The sequence below is a fragment of the Nuphar pumila genome, chromosome 3 (genome assembly GCF_984573655.1).
Source record: "Nuphar pumila chromosome 3, dmNupPumi1.hap1.1, whole genome shotgun sequence".
Taxonomy (NCBI): Eukaryota; Viridiplantae; Streptophyta; class Magnoliopsida; order Nymphaeales; family Nymphaeaceae; genus Nuphar; species Nuphar pumila.
The window spans coordinates 21,356,066-21,378,749 of NC_143251.1; the positions used below are offsets into that span (position 1 = coordinate 21,356,066).

The 22,684-nt window shown below is 38.8% G+C and overlaps 4 protein-coding genes across 4 annotated transcripts in view; 1 reads left to right on the plus strand and 3 right to left on the minus strand.

Moving 5' to 3' along the window:
* Nucleotides 1–428: 428 nt before the first annotated feature.
* LOC149842241 (triacylglycerol lipase 2-like) lies at nucleotides 429–2,605 on the minus strand. The gene is made up of 4 exons (XM_090000616.1): nucleotides 2,547–2,605; nucleotides 2,372–2,451; nucleotides 2,159–2,254; nucleotides 429–807 (listed from the first exon to the last, which is right to left on the minus strand). Exons 1-4 carry the CDS (start codon nucleotides 2,603–2,605, stop codon nucleotides 476–478), a joined length of 567 nt encoding a protein of 188 aa, XP_089856742.1. The 3' UTR covers nucleotides 429–475.
* An 862-nt stretch (nucleotides 2,606–3,467) lies between these two features.
* Nucleotides 3,468–14,531, minus strand: LOC149842242 (triacylglycerol lipase 2-like). The gene is made up of 6 exons (XM_090000617.1): nucleotides 14,401–14,531; nucleotides 4,702–4,758; nucleotides 4,397–4,508; nucleotides 4,144–4,287; nucleotides 3,727–3,837; nucleotides 3,468–3,647 (listed from the first exon to the last, which is right to left on the minus strand). The coding sequence occupies exons 1-6, from the start codon at nucleotides 14,529–14,531 to the stop codon at nucleotides 3,468–3,470; spliced, it is 735 nt and encodes a 244-aa protein (XP_089856743.1).
* Nucleotides 14,532–14,542: 11 nt separating this feature from the next.
* On the plus strand, nucleotides 14,543–15,610 carry LOC149842243 (F-box/kelch-repeat protein At5g43190-like). The gene has a single exon (XM_090000618.1). The coding sequence runs from the start codon at nucleotides 14,543–14,545 to the stop codon at nucleotides 15,608–15,610; it is 1,068 nt and encodes a 355-aa protein (XP_089856744.1).
* A 4,581-nt stretch (nucleotides 15,611–20,191) lies between these two features.
* LOC149842244 (acyl-coenzyme A oxidase 4, peroxisomal-like) overlaps nucleotides 20,192–22,684 on the minus strand; it is a 35,532-nt gene continuing 33,039 nt past the window's right edge. The window contains exon 13 of the mRNA XM_089999025.1: nucleotides 20,192–20,522. Within this exon, the coding sequence (XP_089855151.1) occupies nucleotides 20,391–20,522 (132 nt within the window). The 3' untranslated portion in view covers nucleotides 20,192–20,390. The remainder of the gene's footprint in view (nucleotides 20,523–22,684) is intronic.

The following is a 22,684-nucleotide window of genomic DNA, read 5'->3' on the forward strand; positions in this document are numbered from 1 at the left end:
CAATAAATGTCATTTTCTTTCTATGATTTATGCTCACCGTTACAAAACAATAGCGGCGACAAATAGAGCAATAGCAACTAGAAAAATCACTGCTATTAACCCTCTTCCTTGTAGTGAACTCTTATTAGACAGTAATTTAATGCGACTTTGTTTAGCTGAAGTTGTCAACACCTGCCTAAATACACCCAAACTAAGTTGAAAAGCAAAGCATACTTGGGTCTTATTTGAACACTTATCTAAATATTTTGCAAAGTTATTCCAAAACCTTTCATCGTCAACAGTTGCCTTCATATTTCAATTTATATATATATATATATATATATATATATATATATATATATATATATATATATATGAGAGAGAGAGAGAGAGAGGTTTGTCAACAATTGAAGATGATACTTTCTAGGTTCTAACAAAATGAAAATGGATCAATTACTCATCATGGATGAGGATGAGGATTGTTACATAGCATCAATCACAGAACAGCACTATTATTATGAAAGAAGGCAATGATAGGTGTGTGAACTTTTTCCCTCGCGTTGGACGCCATGATGAAGTCCGCATGTGCATAGTCCTCGACAAGCTGAGCCGTGATCTTGCCTTTCTGATGGAGTTTGAGATCGTCGAGCAAGAGCCTCACATCTTGAACGTCTGAAAGTGCATCCCTCCCACCGTAGCTGAGGAAGAGAGGAAGATCCGCCGGGATGTTGGAGAGGTTGTAGGATGGTGGTTGCACCTTCCCATAATTCTTCATGTTGGTGGTGGGATCTCCATAGTCGTACATGACTACGTTGCCGCTTCTAACCACTGCATGAGTGCATCAAATTTGTTCAAGTGAAATGTGGCACAGCTACTCACATGGGTTCCCCACACCTGGCTAGGCGGCGGCTCGATTTGTCCTGAGATGATGGTAGTTCAAGTGCAATGTGATTCCACACTTTCAATCTGCTGCTGAGCCTGATTACCACCCACCTTTTGAATACAGTTTATCAGCCGTGGAGCCCAACAAAAGATGAGTGATCAGGTGCAGCAGCACACTTAAGTGTGCAGCACATGGTACCCGATCTCTTTTCATGAAAGCAGATTCAGTGATCATGCCAAACCACAATGCGACACTTAGTGCCTGCCTCCATCAATTAATAAGGGGGGCTGGGGATGACAGTGGACCGGGGAAAACGGGGCCCCACCCTGTTTGGACCAGGGATGAAGGGCATGAAACGGATATGGAGGCGGAGATAGACTTACGATTTCCGCCGCCCTGCCCCGTCTCGCCCCCATCCCATTCCCAATTCTTCTAAGAGATGACAATAGACAGAAACGGGGCCCTCACCCCCGTTTGGACCGGGGATGGAGGACATGAAACAGGGGTGTAGGTTAAAATCCATCTCCATGGGAAGATGAAGGAGGAGATGGAGGTTCGGATTTTGAGACAGGGGCGGGAGTGGAGACCTTGCTCCCCCCCCCCCCATTGTCATCCCTAAGGGGGGCATGTCTCAAGCTCTTGAGGGGAGGATAAGGTGCCATGACTTAGTCTCAGGTAAAGAAAAAGCTTTACATGAGTATAATTACAGATTTCTAAAAAGAAAAAGAAAAATATGTCAGCTTAACCTTTCCATGTAAAAGCTTTGATAAGAGGGAGATGAAATAATTTAAACATAAAAAGTGGTAAGTGATGAGAAAAACTAGGGCTCACTTGTACCAGTATGACACTTTCACACTTGATGCTTATTTCATTCATGGTAAGAAAAGACTATACAAGGGTTATGATCTCAACACTTTCACATAAAAGCTGCATGAAACAAACGACTGCGCTGCTGCACCTGTTCACCTAGGATACAGTTGGTCAACTGTGGGACCCAACAGCAGATGATGGGTGATCAGGTGCAGCAAAACATCAAAAGTGTGCAATTGTTCCCTCACCTCCCACCCCCATTCAAAAGGGTCGAACATGTATACATATTTGGATCACACAACCAGAACACCTTTACGGATTTGAATTCTAATTCAGATGTAAAACCCCAGATTGAGAATGCCTAGAATGCCTTTACAGCCTCCTCCTAAATGGTAATCAGTCATTGGATATCTGAATCAAACCTGACCCGTTGACAACTCTAGACTGCATGAACCAGAAGATGGATAACTCAGATTTCGTACTTACTCTGGGCCAAGTGCACAATGTTCCTTGTGGATGTTGACTGAGGCTCATATTTCAAGAACGTGTCCAATGCCGACGGCTTGAGGCAGCAATTATATCCTTGCAAAAAACAAAAAAGAATTCAGTTTGACGAATTAGACAGCCTTTTCATGCTTCTAGACTAAGCTATTCATGAACTAGACAGTCTTCTCCAGCATATATGACTCGTATCCTTACCTGTTAAGACAGACATCAAATCCTTGCAATTTAATCCAGGAAATGAACATATGGTCCTCAGCAGAAGGTCTACAGCTTCACTGTAACATGGTTGGCAGAAATGAGAAATAAGATTGGCATGACCATAAAAAGCTAGCTCTGAAGGTGCTAGAGGAGAAATAAGAGTCAGGCTTACCTTTGTGGAACAAACTCTGGAATGCCCAACATGCTAACTAGCTGAAATATGAGTTGCATCGTATGTCAGTACCAACCATTAATTGCTATATGGCAACCATAGTCACCTGTATGTTAAAGGTAATTTCTTGGAGAGATTTTCAAAGGTTGATAAATCTTGAAAATATTGTGAAAGTTTAAAAAAATGGAAAAAATATAAATAACAACAAAAAATTTAAAAAATATTAAGTTTTGTAATATTTTTCTTCCAAAAATATAAAGAAATATGTTTTAAAGGTTTTAAAATAAAAAAAATAAAAAATGAGAAATACAAACTTAAAATAAAAAAATGATTTTTTTTCAAAAATATCATGATATTTTGTCTTCAGGCGATATTTTAAAAATATTGTGAAATATTTCCTTTAATATCGGCTACCTTAAAATATCGGTATTTCTTGCGATATTTTTCAAAATATGTCTGATATCAGTGACAATGATGCAAGAATATATATATATATATATATATATATATATATATATATATATATATATATATATATATATATATATATATATATAAAATGAAAACCTACAACATGAGCACATATGTTTCGGTATATTTTTGATATTTTGACCTCATAGATGTGTTCGGCATGATTGATTTACTAGAAATCAACAATTGGATCATGCATTTTGGATGAAAAAAAATGGTGTTTGGAGCCTCAAAAATTTATAAATATTGTAGGCCATTGTTTTTTGAAACCTTATAAAAACACATCCATGCATCATAATCAAATGCTCTAAGAAGTGATTCCTATAAAAAAAACATATAAATCACACCTTCCCAGCTAGAAATTGAAAGAAAACATCAAAATTCATTAGCATGTTTCATTTGGCACCATGCCCATTATTATTATTATTATTATTATTATTATATATAATCCTAGTCAATATACATGTCTAGTTTATGAAACCATACTTCATCAGCATAGAGGTTGGCAGCTATTTGGACAATTGCCGTGGTCATATGGCTCAGATAAGCAATTGGGGACAAGAGAGCAGCAGCTTTCACTTTGTCAACCAACTTATGTTGGGAGAAGGATGCCAAGGCAGTCAAAGTTCCCTACATGAACAGAGGACTCCCATGTTTTACACAAGTCGTTACCTAAAAGGAGTGCAAGTAACATGTTTTTCTTACTTACGAATGAATGGGCAACATAATTTACTCTTTGCCTGGTGAGATTGGACACGAAATCAACGTTGGCAGTGAGATCAAAATTTGCCAATTCAACCCATGTCCACGCCCAGTAGGCCTGCATGAAGAGTTCTTTCAGGATGCTGAGTGCATTAATATCACAAATCACCTTGAGGGATGGTTTTCATGGGAAAATCCAAGAAAATGTTGGCAAATAATACATGGAAGATACATAAGCAAAAATATAAATAAGATAAAATTTCTTTTGTTGTGTTAATATTTGGATAAAATCATGACATTTTTTCAAAATATGCAATGTTTTGAACATATTGCATTTTTTTGTTATTATCTCGGCCTATGGAAATGTGATAAAAACACTACATTTTTAAGATATTGGCATTTTTTTTTAGAGAGAGAGAGAGACAGGGTCCATATCGGCATTCAGCAACTTGTGGTGTCTGCTAGGTCTCGTTCCACGTGCATTGGCGATCCATACATCGAACCCTTCATCGGCCAACACGAACGCCAAGCCTTGGCCCGGAGGAGTCACCACCCAAGCCAGTCCATCCTAACACCCAGCAGCAAATCCATTATAACAAGTTGTAGCAAAATGAAATTCCATGCGTACGTATGGAGGCTCAACATGTATGCATAGCACCTAATGCTTAATACCTTACCATTAGTATACCATGTTGCAGCAAGACCGGTTGTTTGGCCACAATCCCGATATCACTACGTGCTCGTCCTCTAGGGATCCTCTGCAAGCCAAGGATGTACCCGTCCTCTGTACTTACCTGCATGGGCACGACATATATATAAATTGATCAATAAGAACTCATCTTCCTTCTTTTTTTTATTACGTTCCTTGCCCATGCACAAGGCCACATTCATGAGATTTAAATAGATTATTTCACCAATGCACTTATGTGCGGGTTCACATACATATACATATATACATATACATCAAAGATTGAACAAATACAATACATTATACTCGTGACACTCATAGCCGTATGATTGCGCTGTTATGCATACGTCACTGGTGCAATGCGCCAGGTTGAACGTGAAACAGAAGCATAGAGCCAATGCTGTTAGAAACCTTCCGTGCGCGCTCATTGTTGTAAGATAGTTTCTTTGCAATTGCAATCACAAGTGGGTTAGAGGGCACACCAAGTTTCTTGTGGCAGATTATCAATCCCACCAATTTATAGGGCTCTCGCTCATTTAAGGTGCACTCTTGACCACCATAATAGTTTTGTGGGGGGTTACTGTGCTCGAATTTGACTTGACCCTTGCAAGGAATGAAACAGCCACAACGCCTCTCTCTCTCTCTCTCTCTCTCTCTCTCTCTCTCTCTCTCTCTCTCGCATTAAATAATGGATTTCATATTCCCTGGTGCATTAAAGATATTGCCCTTAATAAATTCATCAGAAACGTAGGCTCCATGGGAGAAATGCAATGCCCTGTGTGTCTTGAATTTGTTCAAGCTGCTGTGAATGTGACTACACTTTCTCAGGTTAGTGAAACATGAGAAAGTACAAACTGTGAAATTGATTGCCAGCCCTAGTTATTTTTGTCTTGAATCTTTTGAAAGTTGGTCTCAAGATTTGACCTTGTGACCAACAATCACAGCTTATCTGTCAAATCATTTTCTTAAAGTGATTTGACATCTTCACCATCCATTGCTTCATTCCAAAGGACCACTAAGTCCTTGTGTACATTGTGGACGGTGAAGATGCCAAGATCTCTTGATCTGCTTTCTTCAGCTGCGATTTTTTCCTCACCACCTGTGACCAAAGCAAACATGCTAACTTTTCTTGTGTCAACGAGATTTCTATTTTTTTTTGTTTTTTACAGAAACGTGAATCAATTTAAAAATAAAAGTAAAAGTGATGAGGAATCACCGAAACAAAAGAAAAAAAAGTTTTTTTTTGCCATAAATACAAATTTAGTCAACAACATACGGTGATATTTTTTAGAAAATTAAAAATTTTACTATGACTGTTTTTTTTATTTACTACAAGTTCATTGCCCACTTATTAAAACTGAAGTTTATTCCTAGTGCTGTCAGGGTGTCGGATTTGGGGCCAGATCCAAATAAAGAATGACCCGTGTTCAGAATCAGCTTAGGTACCCTACCTGATTTGATCATATGTACTGCCGGGAGGATTATACAGGTCGTACATAGGTTATGAATCTATATCAAAAACGTAAGCCGCGAGATCCAGGTTTGAATTAAAAATGATGTAACAGACTTATATAAGGCTGGTAAATGAGCCGAGCCAACTGAACAAGGGTTATTCGGGCTCTGCTCATTTACAGCAAGACACTGCTTAGCTCGGCTCGGTTAGCTTGTGCGACTGGAGCCAAGCTCGAGCTCATATGAGCCCGAGCCATATGAGCTGGGTTATGAGTGGCCCGTTAAATAAAAATCCATTTTTTATAGGGTCCGCATTGAAAAATGGAAACCCTGACCTCTTGGTTTCCTACATACCCAACTAAACCAAGTGAGCTTACATATGTTCTATAATATGTATCACATATAAAATCCTATATAAGCTCATCTAAAAGAACCTAAACCAACCGAGCCTAGAAGAACACCAATTGTTCATGCTCGGCTTAGTTGCACTATACCAGCTGCTTGTGGTTCGCCTCACCGAGCCAACTTTATGATCACGAACAAGCTTCAGGTGAGCTGAACTGAGCCGAGCCACGAGCTGCTGGGTTCGTTTACCAGCCCTAATTATATTCGAATCCAATTTTCTTGTGATGGAAACAATGGCTTTTCATGTCAAAAGCACAAATCTGAGCGCAAATATGAACCAGTCCAATCCTGTCAAACTAAATTTGATTTGGATGCAGGCACAAAACCAATAGAAAATATTGATCCAAATCTGAGCGCAAATATGAACCAGTCCGATCCTGTCAAACTAAATTTGATTTGAATACTTATTCAGATTTACTTAATTTTGTCCTTATAATAAAATAAAGTGCCAGATTTGAATTAGATAGCTTACCAAATTGGATCCATTTCACAAGGTCCTAGTCCAAATCCATTGACACTTTCATAAAGCCTTGGGTCTGGATCAAACCCAAGAAGGATCAAATCTGGCCAACATAGTTAGGAAATTAATGGCGACTTGAATACATTAGTTCAATATTAGAATAATTAAGGCCAGTTCTTAGAGTGAAATCAGGTCTAACTGAACGGACTTAACCTAGGTAACGAACCGATCCAAACACGTTACGTTGACTGCTTTAGGTTATGGACACAGGTTACCAAGTCATATTCTTGTCTGGATCGGGTGCAACATGACTGCACAAAAATTGTGCATTAAGCACCCGATCGCCCTCCATCAGGTCTTGCCCCCAGGATGGAGGGTGATCATGTACTTAATGCACAAATATTCATATTCACACTGCCAAGTTCAAGCTTGGCTTGTCCCTCAATGAGACGAGCCGAACACGAGCTGGTTCATCGTGTAAAAACATTATATGCTATTTATACATAGAATATACATATAACACTTAAAATATTTGTTTTTATATCTTACACTTAATAGTTTGTATTTTATGTATATATTTTTCATTCTTTTTTTCATGAAGAATGAGAAAATCACCCTCGAAATCAGACACCTAGTTGCGCTAGCTCAGCCTGTCATACTTACGCTCGCCTTTTCAACGGTGTAAACACGTGGCACATCCCTTGCCCCTTAGAAAGTCATGTTAGGAATGTTTTAAAATTGGTAATTTTTTTCCACCAAAAGTGCTTAAAAAAGTTTAGTCCCATATCTAAGAGAAATCAGTTTTTCTAGTGGTTTAAATACAGGCTTTGTTCTCTATTCTTTACTTTGGTAAGCCTTGTGTCTTTGGGTGGCTTGCAGACGTTGCTGCGCATCGTGCAACAACGGATGCGCCGTTCGCGCGCACGCTATGTAATGCGGCCTAAACTAAGCAGCAATTTAAATTCTTATTCCAAATTTACAATTTACATCACTAATTAAATTGAAATAAAAGAAAATAAAAGAAAATACAATTTTGAATATCCTTGCAAAACTAAAACTTGTTAGTGAAGATATGTCGGCTTTTCTGGATTTATCCAATAATATCTGAAAATTGATGAATTTATCTGGATATAAGCCTTTTTTCATGTTTCCCTGAGATAAACATAATAAAAGCTGATATAAAATTGAATAAATAATAAAGATAAATAATTTTGAAATTCAGAATTTGGAAAAAAATAATAAAAATACCCCTGAAAACAAGACTATGACCTTGAAATTAGGGTTTTCATAAAAGATTTTGGTAAAACTTTTGATTTAGGGCTCAAATGGATTCAAATAAACACCAAATCGGGTGTGAAGCACCCTAGCATGATTATAAACATGATCAAACATTAAAAACATAAAACTTTTTATAAAAAAATTGAAATATTACAAAAATAGTGATTTTCGCCAGTGTTTTACTCAAACTGAGACTCCGCGAGCACCCTGTTTTCATGATTTAATCAAATAATATATCAAATGAATTCAAAAATCAGTAAAAAATGATAGTTCTGATAAACCTAAAATTAAATTGCATTCAAAAAAATATGTTTTTAACATTATTTTAATATGAAAATTGAATAAAACCCTAAAATACGCGATTTTGCCCAAGGGCACGTACCTGTCACAGTGTCAGACCTTGATGACTTCCAAGTTGCTGTCATTATTGGAAAACTACCGGATTCCTAGAAAGAATATAGGAATCACCTAAAACATAAAAATGAGAAAATCACTTTATATGGTCTTCTTAAGGACATCCGAATTGAGGAGAAGACTCGTCTTCGTGACAAAAAGAATTCGAGTCCTAAAGAAGGTTATCCTAAAGTGAATTTTGTTAGTAACAAGGGTGAAAAAATCATGAAAACCCAGAAAATCAAAAAGAATTTTGTGAAAGGGAAAAAGGCAATTGATAAAAAGAAAATTAGTTGTTATGTTTGTGGCAAGTTTGGTTATTTTGCTAGAGAATGTAGAGAACAGAAGAAAACTGGTCCTAAGCCAAATAAGTCAGAAGAGAGGCTTGTTGTTGTAATCTCTGAAACCTTTATGGTGACTGCAAATAAGGACTGGTACCTGAATACTTGAAGCATTGTTCATGTGGCAAACGACAGGAACTTGTTCAAGTCGTATGATGTAGTGGAGGAGAGATGCAATCTCTTTATGGGAAACTTTTCCTCAACTAAAGTGTTGGGAAAAGGGAGTATGGAAATTAAGTTCACCTCCGGAAAAGTCTTAACACTTGAGAATGTCCACTATGCTCCATAAGTTCAAAAAAATTTAATCTCTGCAAATCTTCTGTCACGAAATGGTTTTATGATTGTTATTGAGTCTGAGATTGTAACTGTGACCAAAGAAAAAATCTTTATAGGAAAAGGGTTTGCCACTGGTGGTATGTTCAAGATGAGCATAAATGAAGCTACTACTTCTGTGTATATGGTTGACTCTTATTTTCTTTGGCATTCACGATTAGGACATAAAAATTCTCGTTGCATTCATAATATGAATAACTTTGGTCTTCTTCCTTGTCATGTTAGAATAGAACATAAACATAAGTGTGAGACATGCATTCAAACTAAGCTAACTAGACTCTTGTTTTCTAGTGTAGAAAAGAATTATAAATTGCTTGAATTAGTGCATTCTGATGTGTGTACGATGGATAATGTTTTGAGTCATGGTGGTAATAGGTACTTTATTACCTTTATAGATGATTACTTGAAATTCTGTTATGTTTATTTGTTGAAACATAAATCTGAAGCATTTTCCAAATTTCTTCTTTATCTTGCTAAAGTACAAAATAGGTTTAAAACAAATATTGTACATTTAAGAATAGATAGAGGAGGTGAATACTTAGGAGGAGAATTTGATAAATTCTGTAGAGATAATGGCATTATCCATCAAACTTCAACACCTAGAACTCCTGAACAAAATGGGATAGCAGAAAGGAAAAATAGAACACTTATAAAAATGATGAATGTTATGCTTCTTAATACGAGTTTGCATTCCAACTTATGGGGAGAGGCTATACTTTCTGCTTGTTATATTCTTAACCGAGTTCCTTATTCCAAATCTGAAAAATCACCTTATGAATTGTGTTTTGGTAAGAAACCTAATCTTAGTTATTTTTGTGTTTGGAGTTGTTTAGCATATGTTAAAATTCTAGAAAATAAAAAGAAGAAGGTTGGACCTAAAGCATTTAAATGTGCATTTGTTGGGTATGCTGAACATAATAAACCATATAGATTTCTGGACATTGTTAATGATGTTATTATAGAATCTAGAGATGCAACTTCCATAGAACATAAAAATGTAGTTGATTCTCTTCTTGATGGCAATCGCATTACAGTAGATGAACATCCCCTTAATGACATGATTGAATATTCTAATGATTGTGCTGATGAACCAGAAATTAAAGTTAGACACAGTAAACGCATTACAAAACCAACTAATTTTGGTTCTGACTTTTATACATTTCTAATTGAGAATGATCCTCTGTCTTTTCAAGAGGCAATGTCTTCTCAAGATGCTGCCTTTTGGAGAGAAGCTATTAAAGATGAAATAGAATCAATTATGTCTAATAATGTTTGGAAATTAGTGTATTTACCTGTTGGTTGCAAAACTATTGGTTGCAAAACTATTGGTTGCAAATGGATTTTCAAAAAGAAATTAAAAACTGATGGTACAATCGATAAATTTAAAGCTCGTTTCGTTGCAAAAGGCTTTAAACAAAAAGAAGGTATTGATTATTTTGATACTTTTGCTCCTGTAAATAGAATATCTACTATTGAAATTTTGATTGCCATGACTGCCATATATAAGCTTCAAATCTATCAAATGGACGTGAAAACGGGCTTTTTGAATGAAGAATTAGATGAAGAGATATATATGGAGAAACCTGAAGGTTTTGTAGTGCTAGGGCAAGAGCGCAAAGTTTTCAAACTTGAGAAATCCTTATATGGATTAAAGCAAGCCCCTAAGCAATGGCATGAAAAGTTTGATAGTTCTCTGGTACATAATGGTTTTAAAATTTATGATACTGACAAATGTGTTTACAGTAAAGTAGATTGTAACTCAATTATCATTATTTGTTTATATGTTGATGATATGCTTATTTTGGGTTCCAATAGTGAATGCATAAATCAAACAAAAAGATTTTTATCTTCAGTGTTTTGTATGAAAGATTTGGGTGTGGCATATGTTATTTTAGGAATCAAAATTGTAAGAAATAATAATAGCATTGCACTATGTCAATCACATTATATTGAGAAAATTCTTACAAAGTATGGATATATGAATAGTTCACCGGTATGCACACCATATGATCCAAATATGAAATTGACTCCTAATGTTGGTGCAAGTGTTCAATAATTAAAATATGCCAGTGTTGTAGGTAGCCTTATGTATGCAATGAACTGTACAAGGCCTGATATTGCCTATACAATGAGTAAAGTGTGTAGATACACTAATAATCCTGGTCATCAACACTGGAATGTAGTGAACATGATTCTTAGATATCTAAAGCATACTTTAGACTATGAAATTCACTATACCGAGTTTCCTGCTATTATTGAAGGGTATAGTGATGCAAGTTGGAATACCGACTTTGAAGATTCTAAGTCTACGAGTGGTTGAGTTTTTACCCTTGGTGGAGGAGCAGTTGCATGGGGTCTAAGAAACAGACCTGTATAACTCATTCTACAATGAAATCTGAGTTTATTGCTTTGGCATCTACTTGTAGAGAAGTTGAATGGCTTAAGAATATGCTAGTGGATATTCCACTAGGAGAGAAGCTTATACCTACTATTTCAATGTTTTGTGATAGCCAATCAGCTATATGTAAAACAAGTAATATGAAATACAATGGAAAGTCTAGACATATTAGTCTAAGACAGTTTTATAAGATAAATGATTGATGACAATATTATTTTATTGAAATATGTGAAGTCATGTCAAAATTTGGCAAACCCATTTACGAAAGGCCTTTCGAGAGATGTCATTAATAAAACATCGAGGGAAATGGGAATTAAGTCAATTAAGTCATCACCTAAGGATACCCAACCTAGAGCGCTGGAGATCCCACATGCATAGGTTCAATGGGAAACAAATTGGTGAATGACAGATATTGAGCACATTTATGTAAGCCCATTACTGATGTATGCTCATGAGCTGTAACTAATATGAGGGTTGAGCTAATAGCTCTTAATGAGTTCGTAAGCCTTAAGGCTAGGGTGCGTGTTACAATACACCTAGACAAACTCACCTATATGAGTGTAGAAGTGTGAGTTATTTCGTATGAGAATTGACAATTCTCTAGAGCACTCATGAATCCAGGGAAGCACAATACTCTAAATGTGCCAACTTGAAATCCACACAATTGAACTTTTGGAAACCTATGTATGATTGAAAACTCCGTTAACAATATAAGGAGCTAAGTTCAAGGTAAGTCCACTTAGCACCTTGGTTAATTTAGGTTTTCTTTCAAATAGTGGGGGTTCAAGTCATGCAGACACTCTCACTGATGCATAAGTTTCTATGCAAGCCAAATATATTTTAAAACTAATGGGGGATTGTTAGGAAAGTTTTAAAATTGGTGATTTCTTTCCACCAAAAGTGCTTAAAAATGTTTAATCCCATATCTAAGAGAAATCAGTTTTTCTAGTGGTTTAAATATAGGCTTTGTTCTCTATTATTTACTTTGGTAAGCCTTGTGTCTTTGGGTGGCTTGCGGACGTTGTTGCGCATCGTGCAACAATGGACGCGTCGTTCGTGCGCACGCGCGCGCGTGTGTGCGCAAGGGCGCTTGAGGCGCAATGTGGTGTTTTGATGGCGCACTTTGCACTTCGCAGCGGTGCGAGGTGCATATGAGGCACAAATGTCCATTTTGATTTTTCAGTTTTGAGATATCTGGCCGTTTGAAAGGTTTTAATAACATTTATATTGAGTTTATGTCGCTTTGTGACTGTTGGACGGTTTTGAAGGCCTTTGATTGACAGTCAAAGGTTGGTGACCGTTCATGTACCTTTTCGTCCTATTTTCAAACCGTCAGATTTATGACCATTAATCTCATTTATCGCAAAACGTTTTGGCCTCTCTAAAAGTCTATAAATATCTTCTATTTTCGTCTTTTGAGAACATAAGAATTTTCTGACTCTCTAATCTTCTTCTTCCTTCTTCTCGATTTGGCTTGCTAAGTACAAGTGTGGTAGAGATCATTTGTCTGTGCGAAGCAGTGACTCTCTTGAGGTTCAAGCATAGTTGTATCCTGGGAACTCAATCGCAACAAACCCCTTTTCGCTTCTTCGAACTTCTCGGAGTGGGACAATTGAAGTTCTAAAGATAGTGATCTTAAGAACGTGCCTTTAGGCTTGAGATCTCGTTTCTGAAATCCATTTTTCACAAGTTTGGAATAACAAGTCACTGAGCTTTGACTGATCAAATACTTATGCCTTACCCTCATTAATGCAAGTGGTTTAACACTCATGGGAATGGAACCCTGACCATGTCTAATGGCCAAGGCCCCCTCCACTGCACAAAACTCCTTGAGGGTCATGTATATATTTTTCATTCATCCTTCTTTTATATATATGTTTTATGTTTCAACTTTTTATATATTATACATAACAAATATATATATTTTATCTATATAACCTCTTCTGAGCCAAGCCAAGCGAGTCAAACACTTTGTGTTCAAGCTCGACGCTTTTAAGCTACATGAGCTACTCGTTGCTCAGCTCTACAACCATACAAGCCGATCATAAATGAGTTCATGACAAGATAACCAAGTTAAATCACGAGCTGCTCTGTTGGTATACTATCCCAAGATGGGAGCTTATGCATTGAGGAACCAAAGTGAGATTTTGTTCCTTTTTACTTGCACCAAATCTTGGATTTGGTAACCACTAGGGAGGTGGTAGCTACCAAGATCTGTTTCAAATGCATGAACTCCCTCTGAGAGCCAGTTTTCAAACTGAGCCTTAATGAGCTGACTTTTAAAAGCTAGAATGTGAGGCCCAACAGCAGATGGAGGGCAGCCAGGTGCAGCAGCACAATCAAAGTGTGCAATATGATTGCACCTGATTTGCCCTCATTAAAAGCCAAGCGGGTCAGAGAATGTGCTTCATTTTCCACGTTTAACAACTTTATTGACAGAAACACCAGCCATTGGATCCTGTATGATCCAACGACTACTAAATGGGTACCACCATAATATGCTAGTATTGAACCACGGCGTGTATATATATTACTCTTAAAATTTATGAAATTCAATAAAATTGAAATATATATATATAGAGAGAGAGAGAGGAATGTAAACCTACCCACTAAAAAATATGCCAAACCTACTCACTACACGTTTTATTAGAATTTTGATGTTCTTTTCAAAATTCTGACATTAGAGATGTGATCTATATATGCTTGTTTTTATAGGAATTTCCCGGAGCATTTGATTCTGATGCATGGATAGGTTTTTATAAATTTCAAAAATCAACGGCATACAATTTTCATAAATTTTCTAAGATTTAAATACCATTTTTTCTATCCAAAATTCATGATCCTAAACCCATCATGCTGTACAATCAGAACTTTTAAAAAACACAAAATTTTGGCATGTTTGTGGGTAGGTTTTCTAGGTTAGATAAACTTACCCTAGAATACCAAACCCTGCAGCTTCCCTATTTCTGGTATAACCAGCAGCAAAAATCCTCCTCCTCTTCAACACCAACACGCCAGGGGGCTCCCCCTTCACGAAACGATACATCCCTCTCCTCGAGTCCATTGTGGGGAAAAATGGACCCTGTCATATGGGGCCAGCTGCCTATTGAGCTCCTTGAACAAGTCTTAGCTCGATTGCCCCCTCCTCTCTTCCTCCTCCTCAGACCAACCTGCAAACACTTCAGCTCCCTCATTCAATCCCCATCCTTCCTTTCCCTCCACTCCCCGCTCAAAGCCTCCTCTCCCCCTCTCTCCACCACCACCTACCTCCTCCTCTCTCACCCGCGTCTCCAATCCCACTTCCAACTCTATGACTTCTTCCGTGGCCACTGGAGATCACTCCCCTTCCCCTTCCCCTTCCCTTCTCCCCCATCACTGATCCTCTCTGCTTCCTCATCAGGTCTTATCCTCTTCACATTTCGCAATTCTCCGCGCCTCTTCGTCTGCAACCCGCTCACCAAATCGTTCCGATCTCTCCGGTTCTTCTCCGATGCCGCCATCACCAGTGCATCCATGGTTGCTTCAAGTCCTTTTGAGTACACGATCATGGCTGGCTCCTTGTCAGGATTCCACCTATACGACTCTCTCCGCTGTCGATGGAGCGCGATTCGGGGTCTTGATCCAGCATTGCTGAGCGGTTCTAATCAGCAAGCAGTCTTCTGTAACGGCGTCTTCTATGTCGTCGTAGGCCCGGATCCTTTCTCAATTATGGGATTCAGAGTGGAGAGTGGGAAGTGGGAGAGGTTGGTTGCAGAGATGCCTGATTCACTGGCATTCGTCCGCCTTGCTAGCTGCAATGAGAAGCTGTACATGGTGGGAGGGGTGGGAGATCATGGGGTCTCAAGGAGTCTGGGTGTGTGGGAGGTTGTGGAAGGAGGGAGGGAGGTGGTAGAGCTGCAGAGGTTGCCAGATGTGATGTGCAGGAAGTTGCTGGGGATCTGTTACCACAATTATCAGCACATTCACTGCATTGGGCATGGGGATTTTGTGTGCGTGTATTGCTCGATTTGGCCAGAAGTTGTGGTTTACATGGTCTCTAGGAGGACATGGCATTGGTTCCCAAGGTGCCCTTCTCTGCAAGAGAAGTGGATTGCTGGGTTCAGCTGGTTCTCTTTCTCACCTAATTTGTATTCTCTGGTATGAACCAATTCTTCTGTTTCTTGTATCCGGTCACCCAATTTACTTGGCTGCTTTGCTTTTTGAGTGCCTCAAGAAGTCAAATTTGTCACTCCCATATGCCTACTCGCAGGAGCCAGAATCACATGGCACACTTTGATTGTTCCCCTTCACCTAGAGAGGGTTGTGTATGTTCGCCCCCGATGATTCAGTGAATCCCACGTCTGTGTTCGGGGCTTTGAATGAGCACCACGTATACAAGCACATGGGGCTCGTATTCCCGTGTATGTTGACATAACTTTGCATCGGACTCTGGTGTTGTTGCAAAGACTTAAGTACCCTTTATTGCTATTCTTCTCATAAAGTGATGGTTTGAGAAAATGACAAAAATAACTTTCATTCAAAAAAGAAAAAACAAATAGTTCAAAAAAAGGACAAACATGTCCTCCATCCAGAAAGTCGAGGATGATGTTGACTCTTCAAAGTCTTCTTCTTTTTCTGTTCAAAAAAAGGACAAACATGTTTTCTTCTTCTTTCTCCGTAAAACACTGTAAAACCCTTTCTCTCTCTAGAGAAGAAACATGTTCATCTCGTTCCGGTGACAGGTGTTCTACGAAATGTAAATCCCTCCTTCTGTAAGGGCAAAAAGCCATGAACACGTTGGGAGGAGCCCTCAGACCCCCCTTCTGTAAGGGTAAAAGCTCTGAATCAGACTCCATAACTCTTCAAGTTGAATGATGCTACCCACACTAGGAGGAGCTCTCAGACCCCCCTTTATGTAAGGGTAAAAACTCTAAATCAGACTCCACAACTCTTCAACTCCAGGGAACGAGATGAACACCCGTCACCGGAACGACGGCTCCGCTGAGACCTCCTCGCTAGGGAGAAGAAGACGACGTGGTGGAGCTTCTGCTGGCCATCCTCAGCGCGACTGCACCGACTGGGTTGTTGTCGAGGAGGAGAGCGAGAACGGTGACTCTTAGCTTGGGCAATCTTTCTTTTGATGATTGTGGTTGTAATGTATCGTTGAAGTTAAAATGGGGAATGAAATGACAATAGAAATTGATGAAAATTTACAGAAATAAACTAGACTCAATAACGAAGACACTACTTTTTACGGATTTGGAATATGACCTCCGGTTAGGGAGATATGACTCTGACAAGTTGGTCCTAATTTGCGGAAGACACTACAAATCGCTATAGCGATTTGCGGAAGACACTACAAATCGCGAATTTGGAATATGACCTCCGGTTAGGGAGATATGACTCTGACAAGTTGGTCCTAATTTGCGGAAGACACTACAAATCGCTATAGCGATTTGCGGAAGACACTACAAATCGCTATAGCGATTTGTGAATCGCTATAGCGATTTGCGGAAGACACTACAAATCGCTATAGCGATTTGCGGAAGACACTACAAATCGCTATAGCGTTTCGCGATTTACGGAAGACACTACAAATGCTAGAAATTGCTGTAGGAAAGCCCGATAATACTACAAATCATTTTTGGAAGGCCCAAAAAAAATTTGGTCCGAAGGGCGCTGCCCCCCGAGCCCCCCGCCAGGGGCGGCCCCCCCTGGACCCCCGCCCGCTGACCGCGCCGGGGGGGAGCCCCCGGACCCCCCTCCTGTAAGGGCAAAAACTCTAAATCAGACACACAAGTAGAGAGAGAAGGGAGAGAGAGTGAGAGGGTTGGTGTTCGTGGCCTTCTCCAGGAGGAACCCTTTACCTCTCTTGATTTCTTCTCTACAGAGAGAGAGGGTTTTACAGTGTTTTACGAAGAAGGAAGAAGAAGAAGATGACGATGCAGCAATGTAGGATCGTCTGTTGGATGTGCACAGAAGTAGAGAGAGAAGGGAGAGAGAGTGAGAGGGTTGATGTTCATGGCCTTCTTCAGGAAGAACTCTTTGTTTCCCTTGATTTCTTCTCTAGAGAGAGAAAGGGTTTTACAGTGTTTTACGGAGAAAGAAGAAGAAAATATGTTTGTCCTTTTTTTGAACAGAAAAAGAAGAAGACTATGAAGAGTCAACATCATCCTCGACTTTCTGGATAGAGGACATGTTTGTCCTTTTTTTGAACTATTTGTTTTTTCTTTTTTGAATGAAAGACATTTTTGTCATTTTCTCAAACCATCACTTTATGAGAAGAATAGCAATAAAGGGTACTTAAGTCTTTGCAACAACACCAGAGTCTGATGCAAAGTTATGTCAACATACACGGGAATACGAGCCCCATGTGCTTGTATACGTGGTGCTCATTCAAAGCCCCGAACACAGACGTGGGATTCAGTGAATCATCGGGGGGGAACATATAACCTGCTTTGCTTCACCTAGCTGCCCTCCGATCTGCTTTTGGGCCCCACAACTGACGGAGGGCATCTGCCATGTGATGGCACCTGACCGTGGCTCTTCTCGCACCCAATGTTGTCAGTATCGATGCTTAGGGGCTTGTACCGTCCGATACCTATCCTGTCGCAGAAAATCGATGCCCTCCACCCTGAATCGGTTATTTTTAAATAAATATAAAAAATACTTAAATTTATTTTTATATTATTTTAATGACTTTAACACGTGTTGACATGTAATATTTTTTAATTATTTTTTGGCGGATTCAAAATGATTCACTTGAGTATCGGTATCGGGCCGCCCCGATTCACTCCGATACTGACAACATTGGTTAGGTCTCAAACACAAAAAATACTCATGGCCATATAAAACACAAAAAAATCACTAATCTGTTTTTGGCTTTTTGGTTAGAACGCAAACACAAAAAGCAGATAATGGCATAACAATTTTCTGTGTTTTGTGTGGCTTGAGGTATGCTCACTATATGATGTCAGAGGATCTATATCGATCTGGTGATCCAAACTGATGCATCTGACAGATAAACATTGATTGGCATCCAGGGAAACATGTGGAATATTTACTAATCCTGGTTGAATGACTAGAATTAAATTAAATGTAAAATGGATCCATCAATGGGATGGGTTCACACACACACAAACCACCAAATCATCAACAGTTTCTCTACTACAGTCCTGTTTGATTAGCCATGATGTGAGATCAATTTGGGCTTTGGTTGGACTCAATAAAACATCGTTTTATTAGATTAAGACATGAGTAGATTAGGTTAGAACAGTGCCTTAAGAAGCACGCACCTCTGCTTCTTCAAGGTAAATGATCCAAAGGTGTTTTAAGAGCATGCCCATCTTTAGTGGCAACTATTTAGAGGCTGCCTTGGTTTGCTTCAAAACATCCCAATTTCAATGTTTTTCAAGGTCCACATCTCCGAATGCCTCCTGTTGCATTTCCAAACGTCGGGCTGGAACAGGGGTTTGGATATGGTCCAGATAATGATAGAATTGAACCCGGATACGACTTTTAATCAAAATGTCTGAATCTGAGATGGATCGGTTCTGGATCCAATGCAGTAGAGTTGAACTCCGATCCAATGAAAACAATTTATCCTAATTGCACCCGAAAAATTCCAATTATATAAGTTTGCATCCAATCTAAATACGCGTTTAGATTTTAGTAAAAGAAAATCCCCATTTCAAACTCTCTCCTCCTGGCTATTTTCTCAAGGTCTGTACTGGACAACTTTTCTGAAGCAAGTCAACTGACTGCAGGTACGTCCAAGTCCAGATATGATAGAACTTGGCTCTTTAAATTAACTGAATAGTCATATACCTACTGGGTCAAACAATGCCCAAGAAAGGTAGGAATGCAAACAGATCGCTTCAGGATTGGGTTGGAACGAGAGCAGATCAGGTGATCTGTCAAATCACTGTAAGGAAGTGATTTGACACCTTCACCGTCCATTGATTCATCTCATATTGTAGACGGTGAGGATGCCAAATCACTTTCCTAAAAGTGATTTGGCAGATCACCTGATCTGTTCCCGGTTGGAACAGCCAATTATCATAAAAGTATCATACTGTATCCGGTCTGTGTGCACCCCCTAAAGAAAAGTACGCAGTTGCTTGAACCAACCGACTGAATGGACACAGATATAACCGATATTTGATAACATCATGTTATCGACAATCCTCTCAAGGCATATATTATATCCAAAAACAATGACATTTTCAGAATATAGACTGTTCTGAAAATATCATATTTTAATTGCAATAGAACACTTTTTGTAGAGTTTCTTATATTATCATGCTTTTATTTATATTTTTATAGAATGTTATATTATTATACAGTAACTGATAGTTTCACCCGCAAAAAAGTTAGATTTTTCAAAAAAAATGTGATATTTTCCTCGCTGATATTTTGCCGAGAACAAGATTTGCAGCATAAATGGATCCACGGCAGCTTTGCCCAGTTCACTCAAAACACTGGGTCTGATGGATTAAGCCAAAGCATTTTGCTGGTCTGAAGAGCGAATTACTGCGAGATCTGGCAGCCATCAGTTATCAGGACCATCACCAAAGCAGGTTTGGCTCCAATAGACTGCAATACAGCATAATTGGCACACATTCAGACGCCCATGCGCATATATGGAAAGGGGAAAGAGAAAGGTCGTGGATCTCACAGCAGAACCTGAAGTATGATTTCTGCTGAGACAAACAAGCGTTCCTGCATTCAGTTAACAGAGACGAATAGCACAGAACTTTTGTTTCCATATAAGAATTAAAGCAACACTGTTCTAACATATTGTTCCAAAAGCCACAAAGATCATATTATGCGAGTTCATGGAGCCCACTGATAGCATCATTATCGGTTGGTTGCTTTTCACAATCCTCAGAGTGCTTATTCAGGATCTGCATGCCGCCACGTTTAACGAAGACTGCATGCATCTCTATAGTCGACTGCTCTTAGCAAGCGCAACTGGTTTGAAACTTGCAATGCCTGTGATTTCTCTGCCGGTCACAAGACTGTTGATATCATAAGTGCCTTCATATGAATAAATTGGCTCCAAATCACAGAAGGCCTGAAGCACATATTTCATCGGTATCAATGGTGAGAAAGGATTTCACAGTCATGAAACTAATATCAGAAATGAATTTCAAAACAATAATTATCATGATAATTATAATAGTGATGACGATGAACGTAAATGCATGCATGAAAAAAACAAATTTGTGGCCTTAATAGAGGGACCTGCCTGTCCTCCAAACGTAAAACCAACCTTTTTTCAGTTTATTTGCTCACAAAGTACAAATTTTTCAGGAAATACTGATAGCTCGTATAACCAAAAGAAGATTCCACTACCTTGAGGTTCAAACCAAGATCCCCTGGGTAAGATATCAACTTTACAGCAATCAGAGACATGTTCAAACTCCAGCAAGAATTTTTCAGAACTTGTTAACATTTCACAGAAGAAATTGTCTCACAACTCATAGTAATGATGCTTTTGCTCAGCTTTAAGCATAGATGACCATGACATGTAATTGCACACATGGAGAATATGCTGATATCTATGAAAGTTACAAGGGGATGAAACTTGACCACTGTTAAATATGTGTATATATATTCATATGAATATGTATTTATACATATATACTTTAGCATGTATTTATACTTCAGGAAATGTGTATATTTTCTGTTTTTTTATTTTTTAGTACTCTAATAGTTTGTAATTACCCCTTTTACAAGGGGTATTTTAGTCAACATAGACTAGCCGTTAGGCTAGTCCCAATGGCTAGCCAGTTAGCCATTGGGACTAGACCAATGGCTAGCCTTTCTTCATTTTGTATATATATGGGGGTTACACCCCTTGCTCTACTATGCTTTTCTTGAGCATTGTTATTTAATAAAAATATATTTTTTATATTTTGTGTTAAGCCCATTAGTGGCTTGTCAGTGCTCGAGTGCTTGTCTTAGCTTATGTGCATTATCTCATAGTGGATTTGTGTGTGCACTTTTCTCATCAATTTCATTACATGGTTTCAGAGCCAATAGGCTCTTGTTTCTTTTGGTGGACCTTCATGTTGATCGAGCTTCTTGGAGAACATGCCAAAGCTTCAAATCTTCATCACTCTCTTTCTTCATCAACTCTCTCCCTCTCTTGCTAATTAATGAGAAGGAATCCATGTTCGCCATGCCCATCAAGTTGAATAGATCCAACTACCATATTTGGGCCTCTACTATGGACAACCACATATTATCCAAAGGTCTGATCAAGTACATTGAAAGAGATTGCCTGGAACCTCAACCTTCATTCACAAAGATTGTGGATAGGAACTTGAGGTTTCTTGAAGAAGATGAGAAGACCATTGCCACTCTCTTCAGTTTGAAAGAAGACACATGGAGTGGCAGATAGACAATGCAAAAATCCTTGTATTCTCATCCTTGATAGTGTGACCTAATTCAAAATGGCCAAGGAAGCATGAGAATTCTTAAAAGACGTGTATTATGAAGGACATGGCTCAATGGTGGGACCTTTATAAGATGATGTCCTTAAAGCAAGTGACGAATCCATCCGAGACTACTACAATGAGATGATCATTCTATGGAAGGAACTTGCTGTCTTGGGGCTTAAGTGGGAGAGCACCGTGGATCTCTGCCTTAGATAAGAACTAAAGAGGGAACAATTCTTTGTTTTCCTTAATGGTCTAAGGCCTGAATTAAGAGTAAGAATGGTGTTGCTTCATAAATCCAAGATTCCTTCTCTTGGTGAGACTTACCAATTTGAGCATGGAGGAAGGAAGATTGAAGGAGGACAAAGTTAGTGACGCCGTTCTTGTTGCCTCCAAACCTAGTGTCACTACCAAAACATATAGACCTCTACATTTTGGAAAGCAAAACAATAGAGATTCTAGAAAAATTATTTGTTATTTTTGCAATGAGTCGGGTCACATAAAGCTGGCTTACCTAAAGTTAAAGAAGGTGGCTTCGGTTAGAGACAACACCAAAGCAAGCAATGATATATCAACAAAGGTGGAGAACTTAAGGATCTCTCAATTGTACAATTAGTTGTGGTTCTTGTAAAAACCCAATATATATATATATATATTCATTGAACCCGGATCCGACCTGGGTCAACCCTAATCGCCCTCTCCCATTTCCTTTTCCGGCCACCCGCCGCCGACAGCCCTGCTGCCTTCCCCTACCGCCAACGCCCCCTCTCCCCGCTGCGTTCTCTCACTCACC

Excerpts from the sequence above, each read along its gene's own strand:
- LOC149842243 (XM_090000618.1), top strand. The coding sequence starts at position 14,543 with ATGGACCCTGTCATATGGGGCCAGCTGCCTATTGAGCTCCTTGAACAA.
- LOC149842242 (XM_090000617.1), bottom strand. The coding sequence starts at position 14,531 with ATGGACTCGAGGAGAGGGATGTATCGTTTCGTGAAGGGGGAGCCCCCT. Across the intron at positions 4,288-4,396 it reads TGCAACATGGTATACTAATG|GATGGACTGGCTTGGGTGGT; the intron begins GTAAGGTATTAA and ends GCTGGGTGTTAG. Across the intron at positions 3,838-4,143 it reads TGAATGCCGATATGGACCCT|GCCTACTGGGCGTGGACATG; the intron begins GTCTCTCTCTCT and ends CTCTTCATGCAG.
- LOC149842241 (XM_090000616.1), bottom strand. The coding sequence starts at position 2,605 with ATGCAACTCATATTTCAGCTAGTTAGCATGTTGGGCATTCCAGAGTTT. Across the intron at positions 2,452-2,546 it reads CCAGAGTTTGTTCCACAAAG|TGAAGCTGTAGACCTTCTGC; the intron begins GTAAGCCTGACT and ends ACCATGTTACAG. Across the intron at positions 2,255-2,371 it reads TTTGATGTCTGTCTTAACAG|GATATAATTGCTGCCTCAAG; the intron begins GTAAGGATACGA and ends GTTTTTTGCAAG.